We start from the raw sequence: 24,019 nt of genomic DNA on the forward strand, positions 1-24,019 counted from the left end.
CTTTCCGCCAGTACCCCATTAGGATACCGGGGTATCACTGGTTACAATGTGTGACCTGTCTGATGTGCGAACATCCATTACATACAAGGACACAAATACGTAGATAGCAACACAGAGCTTTATTTCATGAAATATCATACAAAACCCATACATCTACAATAATAGTAAGAACAGTACATCACATGTATTGTGCACACATTCATATAAATATATTTAGAAAAATATAACACTTAGAACAGTATTGATACATGTTTCACAATAAACAGTCAACAAAATATCACAGTTTACAAATAACAAAAGGCCATGGACGGATTAATGTATATAGATATAGAATATTCATCTCAAAGTATTTATGCTATGGTAGGCCCATGCATCTACAAAGTTTGAGAGGTCCAACAGGTCACATGTAAATAAATCATACATTCGAGTGCAAAATCAGTCTGCTGGAAGCGCTCTTAAAAGTTCCATTTAAAGAACGTGTTATAACTATTGTTTGTTATTGCTTAAGAATAATATTCTACATCTGTTTTTATGGACGCTAAACAATCAACATGAAATATGCATATCTGATATGCTATGCCTCGTCATAATAAATAAATCAAGTGCTGTCCATGTGTTATGGCTTTGTTGATGAAGTGGACACTTCTCCTAATAACATAGGTGTTTCTCAAACTGAATGACAAAGCAGTGAACTCTCGTTAATTCTAACACCATCATCTCGAAATGTCTTCAAGATTTATGGTCCCGACAGAGCTATGGTCTAACATTGTCCCGTACTAGATGCATGGACATATAGTTGATCCTTCGAGTTCATGAGGTCTCACTGAATTCAACATCACATGTGTTGCCTTGACGCCCTTGAAATGTCTCACAGGAAAGGCTTTCTATAAGTCTAACAATATGGGTTATGTAATCGTAACGCTTCGATCGCATGATCAGTATTTTGTTGGAGGTAGTACGGAATATGGTCGTTTCACAAGCAAACCTTTACAAATCCACTCTTGTCAAGGGAGTTAACTTGGCCTGTTTTCCCTGAGAACGTGACATTCTCCGGGCTCTGCGGGAGTTGCTGGTTCTGGGCCTTGTGTTGTGGATGTCCTCGCCCATGCGTGTCTCGATCTCGTTAATGAGCCCCTTTGTCTGAAAGTGTAGGAAATCCATTTACAAATGTGTCCACGATTTCTGTACCCTTTCCGAAGACTTTAGAATACACAATGAATCCACGTTAGAGCAAACAGCTTCGGGATCCTGTTTTTCAAATGAATACTCATTTAATCATATAATGAACAACAAAAGAAATGCGAAAAATATATTTTGTTACATGACACAACTGCCGTCATATAGCTGGAATATTGCTGAGTGTGGCGTTAAACAACAAACCAAACCAAACCAAAAAAAATTGACACAAATCTATTTTGGATCAAATGAGAAAAAGTCATTGGTCGACTTTTGCCTAAAGAAAGAGATCACGGTGTGGCTTTTGTATTGAAAGTGTGTATGTCCATTGTTTATCACCTCGAGGCGATGTTTAGAGATGTGGCAGATCTGGAGTCACTACCACAAGACTGTTACATGCATTGGATTAAGCTGCTGGACTGGTTCAAAATAGCCATGCTAACTACACGGAACACGATGAGAACCAATGTCAGTGACACCATTCTCGGGCATCGCCAGAAGGGTGCGTAGACGGTCAGCCCTCTGTTCAGTTCTGGCCTTAGGCCATCGTTTCCAATGGCCTCTGCCTTGAGATTTTGATGTTTTTGAGTGGATTTTCTAATGGCTATGTGAGCAATGGAATGGTGAATGGTATACTGACAACTGTGTTATGATGTAAAATGCTTGAGGCGTCTCAAATTTCAAGGTTTGAGTTGGTATCGGTCTCAACAAGAAACTGCCCTTGCCACCTTTCAAAGATGTTGGTTCTGGTGGAAGAAATGCTGTGACCACTGAGCGCTACATTGATCAATTTTTGAAGATGGATGTTGTACCCTCTTATGGAGCAGATTATGTGACCCACGATGTCATTCAGAGGATTCAGATCTAGACATGAAAAACAGCCGAAGCTAGACATCCAGACCTGATTCATTGAGGGTCAACTCAGCTAGACATATCCGATGGTCGCTTCTTTGAACTTACCACTCTGGCTTCATTCACAGAGAGAAAGCCCAGACAAGCTCAGGCCAAGTTCTTAGAAAGACTCTTAAACATCCAGACATAGGTGGTGGCCCTTTACTTACCACTTGGGTCTGATTCATCGACAGACCCCCACATGCCAACTCACCCAGACATAGAAGGTGGCCGCTCCAGCACTGACCACTCGGACCTGATTGAGGGTCAAGTCCTTGAGGATCACTTTGGCACCCATGGCGATGTCCGGTTCCAGTTTGTTGATGTCAAACTTCTCCACACGCCGCTTCAGGGACTCCTTCCCCGTCCTGCTTAAGATATTCTGTACCTTGATCCACTCCTGCAAGGTGCGGGAACGGATCAATTAGTGTGGCATTGTGCCGTTATTGTATACAAATTATTCGGTTTAGTTTTACACCACATTTAGCCGTTTTCCATTCCATATATCAGTGGAGGACACCAAAGTTAACAAGCCAATGCTTTAACCACGAGGCTGCCCAACAACTTTATTTTAGATGGATAAATAGATAGTATAAACAAACTTGATATTAAGCTTGGTACCAGAATCAAAATAATTTGCAATTGAGGTCATCTGGAAGGAACTACTTATAATAAGCCCCATTCATTGAATGTGACACCAACAAAATATTTCTTCAACGTCACGATAAAATTTAGACATTGATTCCAGATGTTTGTGTCTAAATAAACATAGATGCAAAACATTTGGCATAGTATGAAAAATGGGTCAGTTCACAGAAATGTGAAGGAAAAAGAGTGTGACCTTGATCTTGAACTGTGACAATTGAAGCTTTGTATTCACTCGTGTTTTTCAGTGATGAAAATGAATATCAACATCAATTATATTGAACTAGAATCAAGATATTTATACTTTTGGGTCGCATCACACAATATTCCCAAGATGTGACAAATCCTCTCTATGTCCAGTACCTTTGTCTCCTCCACGAAATGCCCCAGTATGAGCAGCGTTGCACTGAGCACCTTGCTTACTGCAGGTGGAGGGGCGGCATATCCTTTGATTTCAGCCACAGTGTTCTGGTCCAGTTCCAGAACGGCGTGCAACAGTTTCCTGATGTGCTGGAGCCTCTCGATCAGACTCTTGGCTTTCTTCATCTCATCCATCATGGCGGACTGGTAGTTCTTGTCTCGTATCATTGTCGTGATCGCTATGAGGCGCTGGAGCTCACGTGCTGCAATAGCTTCCATTAACTCTGATGACACACAGACAAATTAGTGAGGTAATAGTAGTACCCATACGAGACTGATTATATGCAACTGCATAACGTTATCAATTTATAAAGATTAAGTGTGTGCGATGCGGCTGGCATTTTTGAAAGCAGTAATTATTTGTGAGATTGTTTAGGATAATGAATAATGTTAGACCATGTAGTTCCGTTTTATGCCACAGCCAGCACTATCCAAGCTAATGACGATGGCCTGTAAATTAGAGTGTGGACAGACAGATTAATATACTGAGCAACATTACACACCTTTGTGCACGATGACATGCACCCAACCAAGCCATGGAGGGATTGTCTCAATATAGACACAGTTTAATCGTATTATTTTTAGGGGCGTTAAATGGCAGGTACAGTTAAAATGTGTGAATGTGAAATGTGTTTTTTAATTAATTGAAAACATGTCTATTTTTCATGGACTTTGTTTCAATATTTGACACACTTTTTAATACATGAATCGCTCATTGATTTTGTTGTTTACTTTGACATCATTTTTGAAATGGAAATTCAATGAACGTAAATTAACAAACATCAGCAATTTGCATGCTACTGTACAGAAATTCCTTTATACTTGAAGGGCACATGGATAATGTTTAATTGTTGGAAGGTGACACTGAAGACCTGTCTCGCAAACGGGTTCAATAAGAGAACGCCTGCACAGTGTTCACTACCATAGTTCACTGCAGCTTACTTATGTCACAATTATGCATTGCTTATTTGGAATAGATAATAAAAATCCTCTGAAGTAATACATACCTTTCCGGACCTTAATGATCTGTAATTCTCGTTCTGCACGTGCAAGTTCCTCTTTGGCTAGCTCGGCCCTTTCCTTCTCCTGGGCATCCACTTCCTCAATCATGCCCTTTATCACTTCTGGTTCCTCTTCCAGTGGCGCCACAACAGAGATTGCCGGGAGCACAGCATTACCATTAGGGATAGGGATGCTTTCTCCTTCTTTGTCGCGTGGGATGATTTTGTCAAGTTTGATTCTGCCAACATCATTTGTATCGTCATTTACTGTGGTTAAATCACGTGGTGTCTTGTTATCTCGAGGTGTTTTCTTATCGCCACGTGGTGTCTCTTCATTTCTAAGCGTTTCATTCTCACCACGTGGTGTCTTGCAATCTCGAGGTGTTTTTTCTTTGTTCTCAGGTGCCACTGCATCAGTATTGTCATTCTCATCACGTGGTGTTTTATCTTTTCGGGGTGTTTCCTTGTTGTTCCGTGGTGTCTTTGCGTCGGTATTGCCATTTTCATCACGTGGTGTCTTCTCAGATGATTTCTTGAGAATCTTTTCTTTGCGAGCTGACCTTGTACTATTTGTCACCTCCTTCATGTCTGCTATAGCTTTGACTAGTTCCTCCTCATCCTGTGTCACTATGGCAACATCCATCCGTTTCTTGATTTCCTCCTCGGGTTCATCTTAATACAAAAATTGATGGTTAACAATTATTGTACATCAACATTATTATCTACATGGGGTTTAACTTTGCAGTCAAGATTAATTCACTACTAATACGGGTGGCCCAGTCGTCATAGGCGCCACGATTCGCTGTGCAGAGTTGCGTCCCTTGGGCACGCCAGAAACCTATGATTGTGGGTTTGAATCCCGGTTCGACCCAATTACGTTTGTAGATTTGTCAGCACCATACCCGTGCTCGTGGGTTTCACCGAAGAGGTAAACGTCTGAGACCTGCATCACTTCGGCCTTTCCTCCCACATTAAGCTGACACGCCGCGATATAACTGGAATACTGTTAAAAGCGGCGTTTAACCCAACTCACTCACTCACTCACTCACTCACTCTCTAATACGGATAGTTTTAAAAGGTGAGTTCTCTGAAATACCAAGCTGCAGTTTAGCATTGGATACCAACTATACACAGTATAATAACTGCGAGCAGACCAGGGCTTAGCGCTACAACTATTTTAAGCCAAAATTAAAGGATGGTAGTAACGATAATCTTAGCTTTAAGGGGGCGGTCAGGTAGCCTAGTGGTTAAAGCGTTCGCCGATGACACAGGTTCGATTCCCGACATGGGTACAATGTGTGAAGCCCATTTTTTGTGTTACCCGCGGTGATATTGCTGGAATAGTGCTAAAAGCGGCGTAAAACCATACTCATTCACTCACTCACTTAGCTTTAAGATCGTTTTGTGCAAGTGGGCCCTAGTGTTGTTTTAACCCCATAATGCTGAGCGCCAGGCAGAATAAGAACAAGTACTATCTTTTAACGTCTTTTGATATGACGTGGCCAGGGAATCACACCACCAACCTTCCTCTCTCCAGGCAGATGTTCTATCCACTACACCTTGAAGGCTGTTCAGTCTTTTAAGCAATAAATTTGTAACAAAGGATATGATAATGACAGATGATGACGATGATGATGAACTTTAATGCATTGCTACCGTATGAAAAACAAAAAAGGTGTCACATGAGCATGCACATCAATTATCTCATTTCTAAAAACAGTTGTTGAAAGAAATGTTGAAATAGACCTCCTGATACTTTGACATTATTATAGTTCATCTGTCATTTGATTATATAGCTAGGTGTACAGCAATAGCTATATCTAAAACAGACATTTCGAGTTCCGGTTTCTCCATCAAATGCATTAATTACTGAATATCTATATGCAATACCTTACCTTCAGGTCCTGGTGTTTCTACTGGCGTTTCAATGTTGGTCAAGATGATGGGGGTCCTGATTTCCTCGTCTGCCCTCACATAGGATATTACATAGTCCACAACATTCTCAAATACTCCTCCCTCAGTGGGTTTAGCTATCAGCTTAAAGCCGTAATTACCCAACTTTGGGAGTCGCACTGTGTATGTGACAATGTCCCCGTTCACTTCCTCGGACACTAGTCTCTTTGCGTCAGAGATCATCAACTCTGTCCCAACAAGAGAACAGGAGTGTTCCACTGGCTTCGTCAGCTGAAAGTCCAGCTTCACTTCATCAACAGCAGTCTTGATTATACCGGTCTTGTGTGACAGGGGTTCAATGCCCAAGCTCACATCAATCTTCCCAAGGCCAGTTCCTTTGTCAAATCCTCTAGGGTATGCATCCTTGGATTTCTTCTGCTCAGACACTACAATGTAATTACAGATGTTTTCATCCATATGTTCCTTCTCGTCTTTTGTGGCGTACAGTTTAAGGGCATACTCCCCTTTCCTAGGTAGACGCACATTAAAGATGATGCGATCTCCTTCAGTTCTGTACACAACCCTGTCCTTAAGTTTTTCCTCTTTTACTCCACCTTTGGAAATTCGACCAATGAATTTCATATTTTTCAGCTTTTCTTTGTCATGTATAGCAAACTCCACTTCAGCCTCTCCACCAGAATCTGCTCTGATCATCCCACTGCTATGTGAGATGGGTGTCAGACCCATCTCCTTCAGTGTGAGCCCTGGACCCCATCCAAGAGCTGGTTGATCTGGGTAGGGCTGGCATCGCGCCTTAGCCTTTGTGAACTTGATCTTGTACAAACATATCCAGTCATAATCATAGCCTGGAGACTTGTTTCTTGTGTCCATACCGACAAGCTCCAGTCTAAACGTTCCCGCCACAGGGGACCTGATTTTAATGCTGAGCTGATCGGATTTGGGTCTCTGAAGCAACAAATACCGATCATACTTTGGAGAAAATCCTTGCACCGTCTTTCCTTCTTGCCTAAATAACAAACAGTAATATTTATGATGAATGGCATCTTTTCTTAATCCAAAGAATATCTCGACTTCTCCAGTCGTGGATGTAATGACACAGTCTTTGTGTGAGAGGACGGACATGCCAAGATTGAAGAAACGATCCTTCAGGAAAACCATCTCCTCGAACCGCTCGGGTGTTATGGGCGTTGACCGTAACTGCCACTGTGGACAGGCAGGAAGGTGGGTTGAGATGATCTGTCTGGGGTCACATAAGAAGTAGTTCTCGTCACAGGTAAACATGAAACCTTTCTTTTGGGGAGCATCTACATCAAGCGATTCTTCTTTTCCGTCATTATCCAGCCATTCATCCCCACCGGAACTTCCCACGGCACAGGCACCCCAGTAGGTGTTGAGTAGCCACCAGTCTCCACCAATCAGAACAGCGTTCCATTCACCGTAATGGAGCTTGTCGTCTATTGGTTGTCCTACATCGTAGGTTGAACCTTTCATCTTGCCGTGGATGATCACGCACGTAACATTAGCCAGCCTACAATGTGCAAGTATATACATTTTCAACTCTTATTTTCCTGATTTTAACTTGTAAATTATTAAATACAACGCTATTGTTAGTTTCTTTGTCATTTAATATTCCAGCTATATGACGTCGGCCTGTCTGGACCAGACCATCCAGTGATTGGTATTATGAGAAATGATCCACGCCGTCCGGATACAATGACACGCAATTAACCATGTCACCGAAACCCATCTTCCCAAGGCAACAGCGTTAACTAACTATAAAAGTCCAGTTTCCCCCCTTGCCAAACTAGGCTGGTATTATGGAATTACAGTTTGGCTGGACTAACGAGTCTATGCATAGTCCAGTCACAATCGCGCAACGAAATCGAAATTCTGTTCGCAAACTGTCATGCAGATATCCGTCGATTGCAGGATTTGCAAATCATTTGTACTGCCAAAACGTTGTCAACAGATATTTCCAGATCTTTTCATGATTTTAATCAAGGTGCTAACGTGATTTGATGTATTTCGCGATGTAAGACCCGTTTTATCACAATATAGATCTTGATTATAGATAAGATCGTCTTGGCCGGTCGCCGCCATTTTGTTTGAGCAAATGCAAGTGGTACGAGAGGTGGAATCTGATTGGTTCATAGGAGAGGCATAGAGGGGACATAACTCGTAATAGCCACTGGTGGCGCTACGATCGAGCCCAGGAATTCTAGCCTAATTCGGCAAGGGTGGAAACTCTCTTGCCTCGGAAAGATGCCAAAACTGATCACTTGATCCATTAAATTGCCTCTTACTGCATTGGTAGACAGGTGCCTGTCCTAACCCCGAATCCCCATGCGGTACAACGCTATTGCAACGCAATGCTGATTACAAATATTTTACTTTTATTTAAGTAATAATCATCATGTGATTTTCTATTGCAAGTTGATGCAAAGATAAGGAACCGATCTTATAATGTACTGGGTGGAGGGTGGAAGGGTGGGGTTTACTATTCTCAAAACAGGTACGAAATGTCCCAGTTGAATGTGTCCCAACGCAATGATTTTTCAGTGATCCATTCATATAATTTGCATTGCTGTTTTGCCTTTTACGTCCAGATAATGGAGACTGATTATTATTATTATTATCTGTCATTGACAATTTTACTTTACAGTGAAGTCATACGATACCCATTTAAGAATTGTTTTTACTAAATTCAGATGTTCAAATTTTAAAATAGCTTTAGAAACTGGCAGATATAGTAAAACAGACCGTTCACTCAGATTCTGTAACTATTGTAGTAGTAAGGGAGTTAATGTCATTGAGGATGAATTCCATGTACTCTTTAATTGTAATTTATTTTCTGCCCTGAGACAAAAATACCTTGTTAATCTTCCTATGCCTACTCATTACAGTAATTTTCATGTAATAAATATTCTTAGTAATTATAATGAGCAAACATTATTTCTAGTTTGTAAATTCTTATATTATGCTCACAAAATAATTAATGATAAATTCTGTGCCCTGTAAATGTCATGCTCACATGTCTGTATTTTGGGCCATTGGCCTTTTACTGAATAAACATGACTGTCTGTCTGTCATACGATATCACTACTCCATCACTGGCATTCCTTCCCGCTATTTTGACGAAATATGCAGAGAGGACCCGAGTTGGCCACGTCCCAGTACTAGGAATAGCTCACCTGCACAGAATACTGACAAGCTGAGCAAAGTTCCCCTTCTTGTTCTTGATCCTCCAGAACTGAAACAACGGTGTGGTGGGATCGGGGGACTTCTTCGGCATGGTCATCGTGTCGACATGTTGCGCAGTCACCCATCTGTAGATAGCCCGCACTTTGGTCAGCACTTCGTGGTCCTTGTCCTGAGTCTGGTTCTTGTCCTTTGACTTGACCTTGGGCTCCTCGAGTAAGTAGGAGATCAGCTTGGGGTACGGTTCCTTCAGGAGACTGCTAGGTGCCTGGGGATGAAGAACATTGGCGGATCACGAAGTCATCGTGGTTTACAATTCGGACTATATCATGAGCATGTGTTTATGAATCACTTTCAACTAGTAATGATACCAGGTATTCTCGAAAAGGTGAGCATATTCTGCACCACCGGGGACACACGTCACAAACACATGCAAAGGTAAGTCAATTGTTCACATTAAAACAACACGGGGACATATGGTACATATAAGTCAAAATAGGAAATTACATCGGACATCATATTTATCAAATTTGGAAATGTACTCCACATGTCTACCATAAAACATTTTGAAAGCTTTACTGGGGCCTTGAACGTTGTAACCTTGATCAAATAACTTCTGGGCATGTTCTTAGTTCTATAAGGACCGACCATTTGGTATTCTCGGTGGAGGTCGAGGTGGGGGCATGACACATTATTTTCAAAATATCTAATGTCCAGTGTACCATTATTTTTTGGACCAATTACATATTTGTCAAGCGTTTAATTGCAATACAGTTTTCAGATACTGGTAGCTGAGGCTTAAGGGTGCATTTGGCATGAACACACATCGTGGACTCACCGCGTCAGCTCGTCTATCAATATCCACAAAGTCTCTTGGATCAAAGATGTCTTCTTTAGAACAAGATGGCGGATGAGGAGGGGGAAGTTGTTCGACCTTGCTGAGGTTGTCGACATAGAGGAAGTGCTTCTCGGAGTACACGTAGTTGGCCTGGATCTTGTAGGTGGACATAAAACACCCGCTCAGCCCCGACAGGGTGGACTGTAACAGAAACAAGAAATTATACAATGACGCGATGTCTCAGCCCCGACAGGGTGGACAATAACAGAAACAAAGAATACCATGACCACAATACCTCAGCCCCGATAGGGTGGACTGTAACAGAAACCAGGAATACCATGACGATAATATCTCAGCCCCGACAGGGTGGACGGTAACAGAAACCAGGAATACCATGACGACAATACCTTAGCCCCGACAGAGTGGACTGTAACAGAAACCAGGAATACCATGACGATAATATCTCAGCCCCGACAGGGTGGACGGTAACAGAAACCAGGAATACCATGACGACAATACCTCAGCCCCGACAGAGTGGACTGTAACAGAAACCAGGAATACCATGACGACAATATCTCAGCCCCGACAGGGTGGACTGTAACAGAAACCAGGAATACCATGACGACAATACCTCAGCCCCGACAGAGTGGACTGTAACAGAAACCAGGAATACCATGACGACAATACCTTAGCCCCGACAGAGTGGACTGTAACAGAAACCAGGAATACCATGACGACAATACCTTAGCCCCGACAGAGTGGACTGTAACAGAAACCAGGAATACCATGACGACAATATCTCAGCCCCGACAGGGTGGACGATTACAGAATCCAGGAATACCATGACGACAATACCTCAGCCCCGACAGAGTGGACTGTAACAGAAACCAGGAATACCATGACGACAATACCTCAGCCCCGACAGAGTTGACTGTAACAGAAACCAGGAATACCATGACGACAATACCTCAGCCCCGACAGAGTTGACTGTAACAGAAACCAGGAATACCATGACGACAATACCTCAGCCCCGACAGAGTTGACTGTAACAGAAACCAGGAATACCATGACGACAATACCTTAGCCCCGACAGAGTGGACTGTAACAGAAACCAGGAATATCATGACGTTAGAACAGGATTCATCACCAACATCGCTCATGTCGCAAAGTTTACACGTTCGTTCATTGACAGGGATTTAGTGCCACCTACCCAGTAAATGGTGGCATGAGGTTCTAAACAGAAGGAATTTTACAGCCAACGAGAAAGGGATAACTAATAAATACTTTTCAAGGACGAGTTCAGTTTTAAATACGCGATATGTGATACCCTTAGGAGAATGTGTAATCTCTGCACTCCATGTTTGAGTTGCTATATCAGATAATCTTAACGACATGATAGATTTAAGGACATTAGGAGGAACTGCTTGTTGGCTTAACCAATAGAAACTGTAGCCCGTTTCTTTGAAAATACTTTCCAAACATTTTAATAAAATATCTATTTATGACAGCTATTGTTTGTACAGACTTCATTACATAACATTTGATATAGAATTCTTGATAACTTTTGTTCTTTGCCATTTAATAATATATGTTTACTCTTGTCTCTTTTTGTACCACCAAAAGCTATATTTTTTGTTTTACTAGTTATTGATATGCAATCTCCATTTTTTTGCAGTAAAGCGAAAAAATATCAAGTATATTTTGTCAATTTTGATTATTAAAAGCTAACAAAACTGTATCATCTGCAATGCGAACAAAACAACGGAGAGATTCAACAGACCATTAAGTGACTGAGATTGAATAGAAACACCAGGGCAGTTTTGAGACAATAAAAACGGTTCCAGATCATTTAGAAACAATGAAAACAATATTGGGGACAGATTTTCTCCTTGACGGACACCAATAAGACAAAGGAATTGTTCTGAATATACACACACATGATTTAATGCCAACGTACAAATTAACAGTAATACGAATAAGTTTACAATCAATACCTTGTGGTAATATTTTTTCCATCAACCTATACGCCAAACATTGTCAAAAACTTTTGGAAATCAACGAAACCACAATACATTTTTGTCTTTCTATTTTTTAGGAAATCAATAATTGCATACAGGGTAAAAATATGATCATTTCTGGAGTAGCCCGCTTAAACCCGCTTGTGAATCTGGCAGAATGTTATTACTTTTCAACATAATTGTTTAATGTTTTATTAATAACTGTGGTAGACAGTTTTCCGAGGCAACTTATAAGACTTATGGGGCGGAAGTTTCCAGGGTCATCTGGACTTCTTTTACCTTTGGGGGGCACAAGTGGCCCAGTCGTCTAAGGCGCCGCGATTCGCTGTGCAGAGTTGTGCCCCTTGGGCACGCCAGAAACCTATGATTGTGGGTTCGAATCCCGGTTCGCCCCAATTATGTTTCTAGGTTTGTCAGCACCATACCCGTGCTCATGGGTTTCACCGAAGTGGTAAACGTCTGAAACCTGCATTACTTCGGGCTTTCCTCCCACATTAAGCTGACACGCCGCGATATGACTGTAATACTGTTAAAAGCGGCGTTAAACCCAACTCACTCACTCACTCACTCTTTTACCTTTGTAGATCGGACGATAATTCCGTTTAAATAGTCTGGTGTACAAGGGTAAACATGTTGGCACCGAAGCCTTAATATATTCATTGGTAATGTTATCCTTGCCACGTGCCTTGTTATTCTTTAGTAGTTTGATGGCGTATTCAATTTCTTTTTCGCATATATGTTTAAGGTATCATTACAATTATTGACATCAAAGTTAATATTAAAATCAGTCGAGTCATCAGGGATAGAGTCTAGATTATCTGCATTTAGGTTTTTGAAATAGTCAAAAAGTGTATCGATTGGTGGCAAATTTGCATCATTATCTCTTTAACGTAACATTTTCCAAAATGTGCGGGTGTCATTTATCCGTAAATTAGAAATATTGATTTGCATTTTGAAGTGATGACAATTATAGAATTTGAGAAGGGTTTTTTTTACAACGTCTATTACTTTTTAAAAGTTGAGTTTTGTTTTGTAAACTTTTATGTTTATTAAAATTCCGTTTTGCCTGGTGATACCGTCCCCTACTGATCTTACAGTGTCGTCCGAACCAGGGCTCAGATCTATTACATCCGGGTATCTCCGGCGGATACCATGATTGACACGCTTCAGGCCAAATGCTGATATTGCTGTGAGTAAGAAAATGCTGTTAATATTATGTACAATAAGGTTTATATCGCCATTACAAATATCACCGGGCACCAAGGAATCACTGTGAGGAGAAATGTCACTGTTTTTCATTGATTGTACAAAATCGTCAGCGTGCCCCTTATCCCAGCGTCTCGGGATGCACGTGGAGTCAGTGTTGTCAATTTCAGAGTTTGATTGACAGATGTCCCTTGTTGATTGGGTTTGACCTGTGATATTGTTAACATTCGTTGATTCGCATTTTGAAAGCAATTTCAGACCGCAATGGGCATCAGATAAAATAGGATCAAAATTGTCAACTTCAAAATCAGAAACATATTTTAAAGTGCCTAGAGAAGAGACGGTATAATCATAACACAGCAATGTTAACAGGTATTTTGCCCAACAACCTTATCTTGACCAACTCTGCCATTTCCAATAAACAGTGAGTTATTTTTACACATGTGCATGAGTTTATGTCCGTGATTATTCACTCTCCCAGAATCACTAGTATCTTGTATCTGAAATGCCTAGGTCAGATAAGCAATAATGTCATTTACTTCATCGATTATATCATTTGGTATACCCAGGTGTTTTGACATAACACTTTCAACATAAACGATATCAAAGAAGTGAAGGGCCGTTCTTTCATATTACTATAGTTAATATGTCACAAGATGACATGAAAGAATCGGTTGGTCCTTCACTTCTTTTGAGTACAGTAAAGTACGGTTATAACGAACTCAAAGGGACTACTAATTTTAGTTCGTTATGACCGTAGTTGGTTATAAGCATATATACAGTATAACAACAGCAAATAGTCGGGACCAAAAAAGTAAGTTCGTTATATCCGTCAGTTCGTTATAAGCGTGTTCGTTATAACCATAGTTTACTGTAATATGGAGCAACATCGGCTGCCACGTGTTGTGAATGCCTCACACGTTTAACATATGGCTTACACGTCAATATCCTAGCATTAGTGATTATAAGAAACAAGGTTCACAAGGGCCACGCCGTGTACAGTACAGTGCGCAATGCTACTGAACATTTAAGAGGGCACGGGTGGCCCAGTCGTCTAAGGCGCCGCGATTCGCTGTGCAGAGTTGCTGTCCCTTGGATACGCCGGAAACCTATGGTTCGCCCCGATTATGTTTCTAGGTTTGTAAGCACCATACCCGTGCTCGTGGGTTTCACCGAAGTAGTAAACGTCTGAGACCTGCATCACTTCGGGCTTTCCTCCCACATTAAGCTGACACGCCGCGATATAACTGTAATACTGTTAAAAGCGGCGTTAAACCCAACTCACTCACTCACGACTGAACATTTAAAGTTTCTTATGAAATATACACAGATGTGAAAGAGTGAAACGTAAATGCATAATCTTCCTACAAGACATGCACCTTTTTACAGAAATACCAGTGTACCCCGTTAATCCAGACGGCGTCGTTCAAGTGAAATCATTCGTATTAACAAATTTCCGGAATAACGAGGGTGATGGTAACGCTTTTCGGCAACCTCGACCACAAAGGAGTCAATTCGCACTCATGAGCGGATTAAATTTTAAAATAAGCATGGATACGTAACAAGGACGCCATACATGATCAACAGTAATCGACTGGGGTTGGGTTTCTGGACCAACTCGACCAGAAATAACGGCTTTTACTCGTTTACCCCATGTGTACAGTATCTCGGATCAACAAGATGCCTATCAACACTGGGAACTTAGCTTACCTTACCAAAATTATTTCCCTACCTCTCGTTCTTTGCTCCTTCCAAACGGCATGACAGTAAATGTGACTTGTTTGCCCGACCTGAGTTCCCTCGCCCACAATCTTGAATGACTTCACCACGAAGGCAGATTAGATTGGGGGTGGGGGTGGGGGGGGTGGGGGGGGGCGGTGCGGGGGTGTCCACGTGATTACATTTATTACATTTAAATTGCGATTGTTGTGTAACCACAGGTCGTTTCAGTCTTCAAACTTCTCGCAGTTTGAGAAAACAGTTCAGTGAGCGATTTTAATGTGTTGTGTTATTTATTTATGTTGTTTATGACGTTATTTATTGGCGTGTTGTAATCAGGTTGAAATGTAGACTGCATGTCTTCTCCCAGAGACCCCTAGCAACGCCATGTTTACCCTAGCAACCTAATCACGAGCTATCGCGTTTCAATTTGTCAAAGTGGGTTAATTGAAGGCATGAATTGAAATTCTTTGAACTGAATAATCTGATTGAACTAGGTATGCCAGTAGCTATCTAAAATATAGTCACAGCCATTAATCATTCAGCTAAACGTATGTCACCTCTTGTGTCTCGATACCACTTCGGTAAAACAGGCATGCTGATAATCGATAGGATAAACACTCTCTTTTCATAAAGTCGATAATTCAGCTGCATCACGGTTATATCGCGGAGTGCGTGAGTGAAGCAGAAAAGTAACTGTTTACCGGTATGTTTATCCCGTCCGCATTGGATTAGTGAGTGAGTTGAGTTTAACGCCGCTTTTAACAGTATTCCAGTAAAATCACGGCGTGTCAGCTTAATGTGGGAGGAAATCTCGAAGTGATGCAGGTCTCAGATGTTTACCACTTCGGTGAAGCCAACGAGCACGGGTATGGTGCTGACAAACCTAGAAACAGAAACGGGACGAACAGGGATGCGAACCTGGATTCGAACCCACGAGAGTAGGTCTGTGGCATGCCTTAGGGACGCAACACTGCAGAGCGAATAGCCGAACCTAAGACGACTGGGCCACCCGCGCCCCCTTACATCTTGGAGAAAAGCCCTGGGTGGTGCAGATCCTAGACATCTCGGGTGAAACCCAGCAACACGGGTATGATGCTGACAAAGGAGCATAATAAGGGTGAATTTGGGTTTAGAACTTGTGATAAGCGCATCCTGGTAAGGTTAAGGGCCGTAACTCTGCACAACTAATTCCGCCGCCTGAGGCTACTTAGCCACCCTTAGGACAGTACTCGGACATAAATATTTTAAAGAGTGCTGCAGCATGTTCATCAATGATTGCCCTGAAATTAGTATAATGAGTATTGGGTGCTTATAATGTTTGACAGAGGAGCATGTCTGTCTGTCTGTCTGCGCGCGTGCCTGCGTGCATGCGTGCGTGCGCATGTGTGTTTTTGGGGTTGGAGGGTACGAACTCCCCACTTGAAAAAAAGTCAAATTTCCATGTAATTTATCAATATAGATTATACATGATACCCAGGGACTGTTCCAATTTCAGAGCAACGGTCATGAATCATATATATGTTGGAGTCAATGCATAAAATGTCAGTGATTAATTTGACAGATTGACTGATTCTACCAGTAAAACCCCGATGACAAATTACAGGATTTACTACGGTGATTAGAACTGAGCCACTACAATCTTGTGTTTTCGTAGTTGCCATGTATTTTTTTCCGTCGAAGCACATACAGAGTACATAATCCCCATTGTGATCCCGTTTAATTTCCGTAGAATCAATACGTCAAAACAAAAAAAATTCAGGCGATTTGTATTGTGAATGAATGAATCAAGTAAATTTTAAATTGACTGAAATGTTCAGTTATTTCATAAATTGACTGAATTTAGACATTGACTCGGTCACATAGACGTCCCAAAAAGTAATTCATTTGCTTTGAGGCCACCAATATCTGGAAATGCCTGCCGAATGAATTTGGAAAAGCTGAATCATGTAGATATTTCTGCAACCAGGCCCCATATGCAAACGTTCTTTGCGTAAATATGATAAAAGAGTCTCCACCGTCATTTTAACCCTTTTACTGTAAACATGTTTAGCTTCCCGTTCACATCTTATTATTCCCGTTTTTCTATTGTGTCTTCTGACCTGCTCTCTCGGATTTGTGGATCTAAAGACCGCCTCCGTTGTCTAGTGGTAGAGCGTCCGCCCGGAGAGCGGAAGGTCCGGGGTTCGATCCCCGACCGCGTCATACCAAAAGACGTTTAAAGATGGTACTTGTTGTTACCCTGTCTGGCGCTCGGCATTAAGGGGATAAAACAAGGACTGGTCGGTTCGGAGTCAGTGTACTGTGTCTGAGTGGGGTATTAATGTTAAACTGCGGCATGGTATCTCAGTGAGCTAGCACTATAAATCGGCATCAGTCCGGACTAGTACAAGCAGCCACACACACACACGTGCATGCACGTCGCTATATAAGTGCAATAATCTTGGACGCGATGTTAAACCCCATTTCACCTCACCTTACCTAGTGGCTCTAAAGTTTGTTTGTTGTTTAACGCCGCACTCAGCCATATTCCAGCTTTATGACGGCGGTCTGTAAACACTCGAGTCTGGACCAGACAATCCAGTGATTGATATCATGAGCATCGATCCACGCAATTGGGATACGATGACATGCATCAACCAAGCCAGCGAGCCTGACCACCCGATCCCGTTAGTTTCCTCTTACGACAAGCATAGTCACCTTTTACGGCAAGCATGGGTTGCTGAAGACCTATTCAAACCCGGATTGTCTCTGAAGAGCTCATGTTATATTGCCTGTACAAACCGACGTTAAATAGATTTCTTGAATCTTCTAGCTACCATTTGGATATGAATTTGTTAGTTTTTTATGACTGAAGTTCTATTCACACAATAATACAGAAAACATTCCCCGGACGGTACAGTTTCTAATAAAATCATCAGGTCTAACATTCCCGTGAAACGAATCATGGGAAGGTGGTAATACCCTTTTTTTTAACACACGTGTACGTTTTTATTACAGACAGGTGCAATTGATTAGCACAATACATTTGCTGAGCTGATCACAGTCCATTATGTACATATAGCTAGGCACAGCTTGAGTGTATACGTGCATTTCTCCTAGAGTAATCGGCCAAAAGAGAAAACACTTATATATATCCAACTTACCTTGAACATTCTGTGGTGCATATAAGTACAGTTTAAGAATCGTTGTAATTCTCTCGGAGGAGGAATTTATGTAATTCGAGCAATAATACTTCATAAATCACGGTGCTGCGACAGGTTGTATTGTGTTGCTGTGGGAAATAACGCCATGCCTGCCTTATCGTTTATGTCGAACAGTAACCTGTAATAAGCGCTCATTGATAGAGCTCCTGCATTCTTGTGTCAAATACAGCTGTAACTTGGTCGCATATATAGAATACAATACATGATCATGCGGTAGAAAAATATTTTGAAACTGGATATAGAGAAAAGAATTATATTTAACACTTAATAAAACAGTGAACCCTCGTTAATCCGTACTTTTCCTTTACAATTGTCGGTGTTAACAAGTCAAGTCTTATTTTCGTATAAAGGCCACTGGCCTATATTCAGAAAAGTAGATAGGAATTTCTTAGAGTGAGTGAGTAAGTATGGTTTGACGCCGCTTTTAGCAATATTCCAGCAATATCACGGCGGGGGACACCAGAAATGGGCTTCACACATTGTACCCATATCGGGAATCCAACCCGGGTCTTCGGCGTGACGAGCGAACGCTTTAACCACTAGGCTACCCAACCGCCCCGGAATTTCTTAGAAGGTGACTGATGACAAAGAAGACACAATTTATGGATTACACATTCTTTATTTTACTGCAATGGCGACGTTTCGGTGTAGATCCTTATACCCTTGTCAAGCCTTGTCGAAACCGACAACGTCGCCATTACAGTGAAATAAAGAAGTTGTTATCCATAAATTATGTCAACTTTGTTTCACATAAATATTTGGAGAAGTTTCTTGGTAACATAATGTGGTTCGAAGACACTTTGTTTCACATAGATGTTTACAGAAGTTTCTTGGTAACATAACATGGTTCGAAGACACTTTGTTTCACATTGATATTTAGAGAAGTTTCTTGGTAACATAACATGGTTCGAAGACACTTTGTTTCACAAAGATATTTACAGAAGTTTCTTGGTAACATAACATGGTTCGAAGACACTTTGTTTCACATAGATATTTACAGAAGTTTCTTGGTAACATAACATGGTTCGAAGACACTTTGTTTCACATAGATATTTACAGAAGTTTCTTGGTAACATAACATGGTTCGAAGACACTTTGTTTCACATAGATATTTACAGAAGTTTCTTGGTAACATAACATGGTTCGAAGACACTTTGTTTCACATTGATATTTACAGAAGTTTCTTGGTAACATAACATGGTTCGAAGACACTTTGTTTCACATAGATATTTACAGAAGTATCTTGGTAACATACCATGGTTCGAAGACACTTTGTTTCACATAGATATTTACAGAAGTTTCTTGGTAACATAACATGGTTCGAAGACAGACGCTTTCTACATTTATACATATTCGGATTATAGCAATACATTTTAGGCAGATAGAGGTGTCTTATGTTCTTGCAGGAGTTACATGTTAAGGTAAAATGATATTCATCTTCTATCTCCAGGTTACAAAGAGGATATATACGTAAACTTACACAAATCCCCAACCTTCTCCCTTCCTTAACCTTCAACCTTAACAAGCCCATTTTCAGTCTTATTATGTTTGTTTGTTTGTTGTTTAACGCCGCACCAACCAATATTCCAGCTATATGACGGCGGTCTGTGAATAATCGAGTCTGGACCAGACAATCCAGTGATTTACATCATGAACATCGATCCACGCAATTGGGATCGATGACATGCATCAACCAAGTCAGCGAGCCTGACGACCCGATCCCGTTAGTCGCCTTTTACGACAAGCATAGTCGCCTTTTACGGCAAGCATGGGTTGCTGAAGACCTATTCTACCCCGGATCTTCACAGGTCCTCAGTCGTATTAACATGTATGTATTACGTCGCTTTCTAATTATTAAAAGTTACTGGATTAATGAATATTAGTGTGTTATAACGTTCCTCAATTATATATACACGTTGTAAACAGCAGTCCGGAGACCGGGGTTTTCGGACCAACGAGGATTGGACTGTCGGGGTTTCGGGCTAACGGAGTTATACTGTGTAGGTCACACGAAAAGTGGAAATCCTGCTAAGAACAGAATGACGATTACATGTAGTTGTGTGTTGTGACAAAAAGAAATTCAGGTATTATTTAATAGGGACGTACGAATTTGTTGCGTACATATAACACTTAAAGAAATATTATAAGCATCGTCTGAGGATATTCGCCAGAAACCTGTGATTGTTGGTTCGGTTCCCGGTTCGCCTCGATTATGTTTCAAGGTTTGTCAGCACCATACCCGTGCTCGTGGGTTTCACCGAAGTGGTAAACATCTGAGACCTGCATCACTTTGAGCTGATTATGTTTCTAGGTTTGTCAGCACCATACCCGTGCTCGTGGGTTTCACCGAAGTGGTAAACGTCTGAGACCTGCATCACTTCGGGCTTTCCTCCCACATTAAGCTGACACGCCGCGATATAACTGGAATACTGTTAAAAGCGGCGTTAAACCAAACTTACTCACTCACTCACTCACATGTCTTCACTGAGATTCATGATTTTCTTTCTACTTTCTGTTATTCCTCCCAGGCGCTCGGCATTAATTGGATAAAACAAGGACTGGTCGGATTGGAGTGAATGTACTATATCTGAATAGGGTATTAATGTTAAACTGTGGCATGGCAGAGGGCCAGAACTATAAAACCGGCATTAGTCCGGACCAGTACAGGAGTGAGACGCACCGCACCGCATATCGTACACAAAAAAACAGTTGTTCAATTATCTTTATAAAAAATATGATAAAAAAGAGCCCAGAGACTCTCTTCATTTTCAGATACTGTAGTAATCTAGACTTGCCAAATATTATAGACTTGCATGGGCTGTATTTGATATATTTGTATTCGGGTCTGTAAGACAGAATACACACAGTCATACACATTAGGAAAATAATGACACGCAATGCTTTTTTATTATATTTTTATGAAGATAATTAACAACTGTTTTTTTTCTGTGCGATATGTTCATTTCACAGACTAGATGTTAGTCTAGACTGTGGGAGATACATTCATTTATTCATTCACTTCAGTTATTATATAAATACCAGTTATTATTTTTTCGTCTTTGTGGTTTATGCTGATGGAAACGAAAAAGAGAACAATGAAAAATATAGTGAAATATGCTTTCCTGACAATTCAACAATGAACAATGTTTTTTTCTGAATAACTGTGTTATTGCATACACTGTCTTCGTGAAATGTCACGTCTTAAGCTTCCACTCGTCAAAAAGGTTGTTGTCCATTTCAATATAACGTGGCAGCTTACAACAGGTAACGTAAAGATCGTGATGTCATTCATCTACTTATAATTAGTTTTGCTTAACCCGTGGGTTTCAGATTACGTCTGGTATCCATGCTTGTCTTAAGAGCCGATTGCCGCTCAAGAGGTTGCATTGTGTAACCCGTATGCGTGGACTATTATATACATGGCGCGTTCAATACGCACCCACCATGTGATATTTCTGGGGGTGGAGACGGGGGAATGGAATGTGTTTATAAACCTAAATTTTTTACTAGAAAACATTATTTTGCCTCAGGTTTAAACAAAAAAAATCGCTAGTTATGCTGTCCTAAAAAAAAGTACTGATCAAGAAGACTAAATCGATTGGCCCGTCCGTTCAGTGAGTGAGCTTGGTTTTACTTTGAGCAATAGTCCAGCAATAGCACGCGGGTGACTCAAGACAATGCCCTTCTTTCAGAAAAACACGCTGTACGTCATGGAACAATAGAGGGGAAAAAATATTATTTAAAAACAAACTGGAATATTGCTGGCTGCGTCGTAAAGGAATATTCAATCACTGACATATGCATATATTCAACGGTATTTCACATTCATATTTTCATTTTTTTTCCCATCTGTTATTCAAATTGGTTTAATATCAATATCAGATCAATCGAAATTGTTTGATAGGCATTACTTAGAAGTTGACGGATGACAAAGTAGACACAATTTATGGATAACAACTTCTTCAATACTGTGAAGGCGACGTTTTGGCATAGATCCTCATACCGTTGTCAAACAAGACTGAATAAGGTTGTTGTTGTTGTTGCATTAAGTGTTTAAGAGGTCGCCTTCTGCCTAGACAATTTCGGCTGACCTGTCCCTCTTTGGGACTCCTGTGTGTGAGAAGGGTTCACATATCTATTGTGAGTTCGGGGTTCACATAATTTCTGTTGTTGCGTTGATATGATTTCTATTTTCTTATATTGATATGATTTCATTTTTATCCTTAGCTGCTCTGTTTATATACGTTCGAGCAGCTGTCCATCTCTCAGAAATAGAGCTAGTTTGGCCTTCGCTATTGCATCTCTTGGCTTTAGGAGATCTATGACAGATAGCGGATCTAACTGCAATTCTTGTTTTAACCTAGCCCGGGCTGGGGCATGGTCTTGACATTCTAGTAACATGAATAAGGGACATTGTACAGAATATATATAGTAGGTGGAGGGTTAACAGTAACAACAATTGCATACATGAGTGGGATAACATGAGTAGGTAATGACAACAGAAGGATAATACTGTCACAGCACGATGGACAGAGAACACACAGGTTGTAACCAATGAGACAAAATGCTAATTAAACTCGAAAAGTGGACGTCCATTTTCGGAGCGGTGATGAAAGATAACTCACCTGGAACCCTGGCCCAACTTGATTGGAAGCGCCACATCCCATGATAGAGGTGTGATGGATGTAGAGACAATTCCTAACTGTTACACCAGTGTTTTCATCATTGTCACCTCATGTCCAACACAACTTCAACATGGCTCTTGCCGCGGACAATGTCTGATATAAGTTCTGTGGATCGACGTCACCAGTATTTTCTTCATCGGTACGACTCCAAGAGGTTTCACCTGTAGCTGTGATACACTCTTTGATGTGGCCTTTTTTCACACCTGATAAGAAACATGGCGACCCTTCAGGTAAAAAGAGTCGGCCTTTGAACCCTCCTTACGTTTGTCAGATCAACAAGCATTGGTAGATCTCAACTCGGAATGTGCACATGTGTCTTGCATGTCAGTGCACTCTCATTCCAGTGCTAACATCAATACCTGTTGCATGCTATGTCCAGTGTTTACCAGCAGGCAAGCTAGACGGGTCATGTGTTTTGTCTGTGGTCATTGAGGCGGTGTAAGATTATTATTGGGAGTCGTAAAGCGATACCCAACAATCTTGGATCAGTGTAAGCTCAATTACGTTAAACCGCTCGATGTTTTGTGTTGTGTGGGGGAGTGTCAACGCACCTAATGTTAAATCACATTTCCACTCCACGACTGTACAGAAGGGAGTGTGTGCTTGCGTGCGTGCGTGCGTGCGTGCGTGCGTGCGTGCGTGCGTGCGTGCGTGCGTGCATGTGAGAGAAGATGGAGGGGGGGGGGGGGGGGGGGTATTTTGGAAGCAAAGCCAATGGTAAGATTCCTTTTACCCCTAGTAACAAGACAAGGGTATCCTCATACACTTCTCAATTGAAAATTGCTTTAAAAGATAACATCGAACTGTACAAGATTTCTGTGAACCGTCGATGTCTGTTAATGGATAATTTACTGTTATAGTGGATTGAATGAGTATATACTATTATCAATGATAATAATAATGTTAATAATAATAAATAATAATTTTATATATATATGTGTGTGTGTGTGTGTGTGTGTGTGTGTGTGTGTGTGTGTGTGTGTGTGTGTGTGTGTGTGTGTGTGTGTGTTATAAGTTAAAAGTGAATATTTTATTTGAAATAACAGATTTTAAAAAAATGCTATAAAGAAAAGTAAAAGATTTATAAACCTGGGGTATACTT

At 41.0% G+C, this 24,019-nt stretch overlaps 1 protein-coding gene across 2 annotated transcripts; it reads right to left on the reverse strand.

Moving 5' to 3' along the window:
• Positions 1–92: 92 nt before the first annotated feature.
• Positions 93–23,298, reverse strand: LOC124139065. Of its 2 annotated transcripts, none has more exons than XM_046506043.2 (8): positions 22,858–23,298; positions 10,084–10,284; positions 9,239–9,513; positions 6,029–7,575; positions 4,140–4,805; positions 3,076–3,356; positions 2,282–2,467; positions 93–1,140 (listed from the first exon to the last, which is right to left on the reverse strand). In XM_046506043.2, exons 1-8 carry the CDS (start codon positions 22,897–22,899, stop codon positions 988–990), a joined length of 3,351 nt encoding a protein of 1,116 aa, XP_046361999.2. In that variant the 5' UTR covers positions 22,900–23,298; the 3' UTR covers positions 93–987. The 2 variants fall into 2 exon arrangements, with proteins under 2 accessions (XP_046361999.2, XP_046362001.2); XM_046506045.2 differs by lacking the exon at positions 22,858–23,298 and adding an exon at positions 15,040–15,112.
• Positions 23,299–24,019: the final 721 nt, after the last annotated feature.

The sequence above is a fragment of the Haliotis rufescens genome, unplaced genomic scaffold, assembly GCF_023055435.1.
Source record: "Haliotis rufescens isolate VD_foot unplaced genomic scaffold, xgHalRufe1.0.p SCAF_13, whole genome shotgun sequence".
NCBI classification, from domain to species: Eukaryota; Metazoa; Mollusca; class Gastropoda; order Lepetellida; family Haliotidae; genus Haliotis; species Haliotis rufescens.

Coding starts and splice junctions, on each gene's coding strand:
- LOC124139065 (XM_046506043.2), bottom strand. CDS start 22,899: ATGGGATGTGGCGCTTCCAATCAAGTTGGGCCAGGGTTCCAG. Junction 9,514..10,083: donor TTGATAGACGAGCTGACGCG/GTGAGTCCACGA, acceptor CTTCATCCCCAG/GCACCTAGCAGTCTCCTGAA. Junction 2,468..3,075: donor ATTTCGTGGAGGAGACAAAG/GTACTGGACATA, acceptor CGCACCTTGCAG/GAGTGGATCAAGGTACAGAA.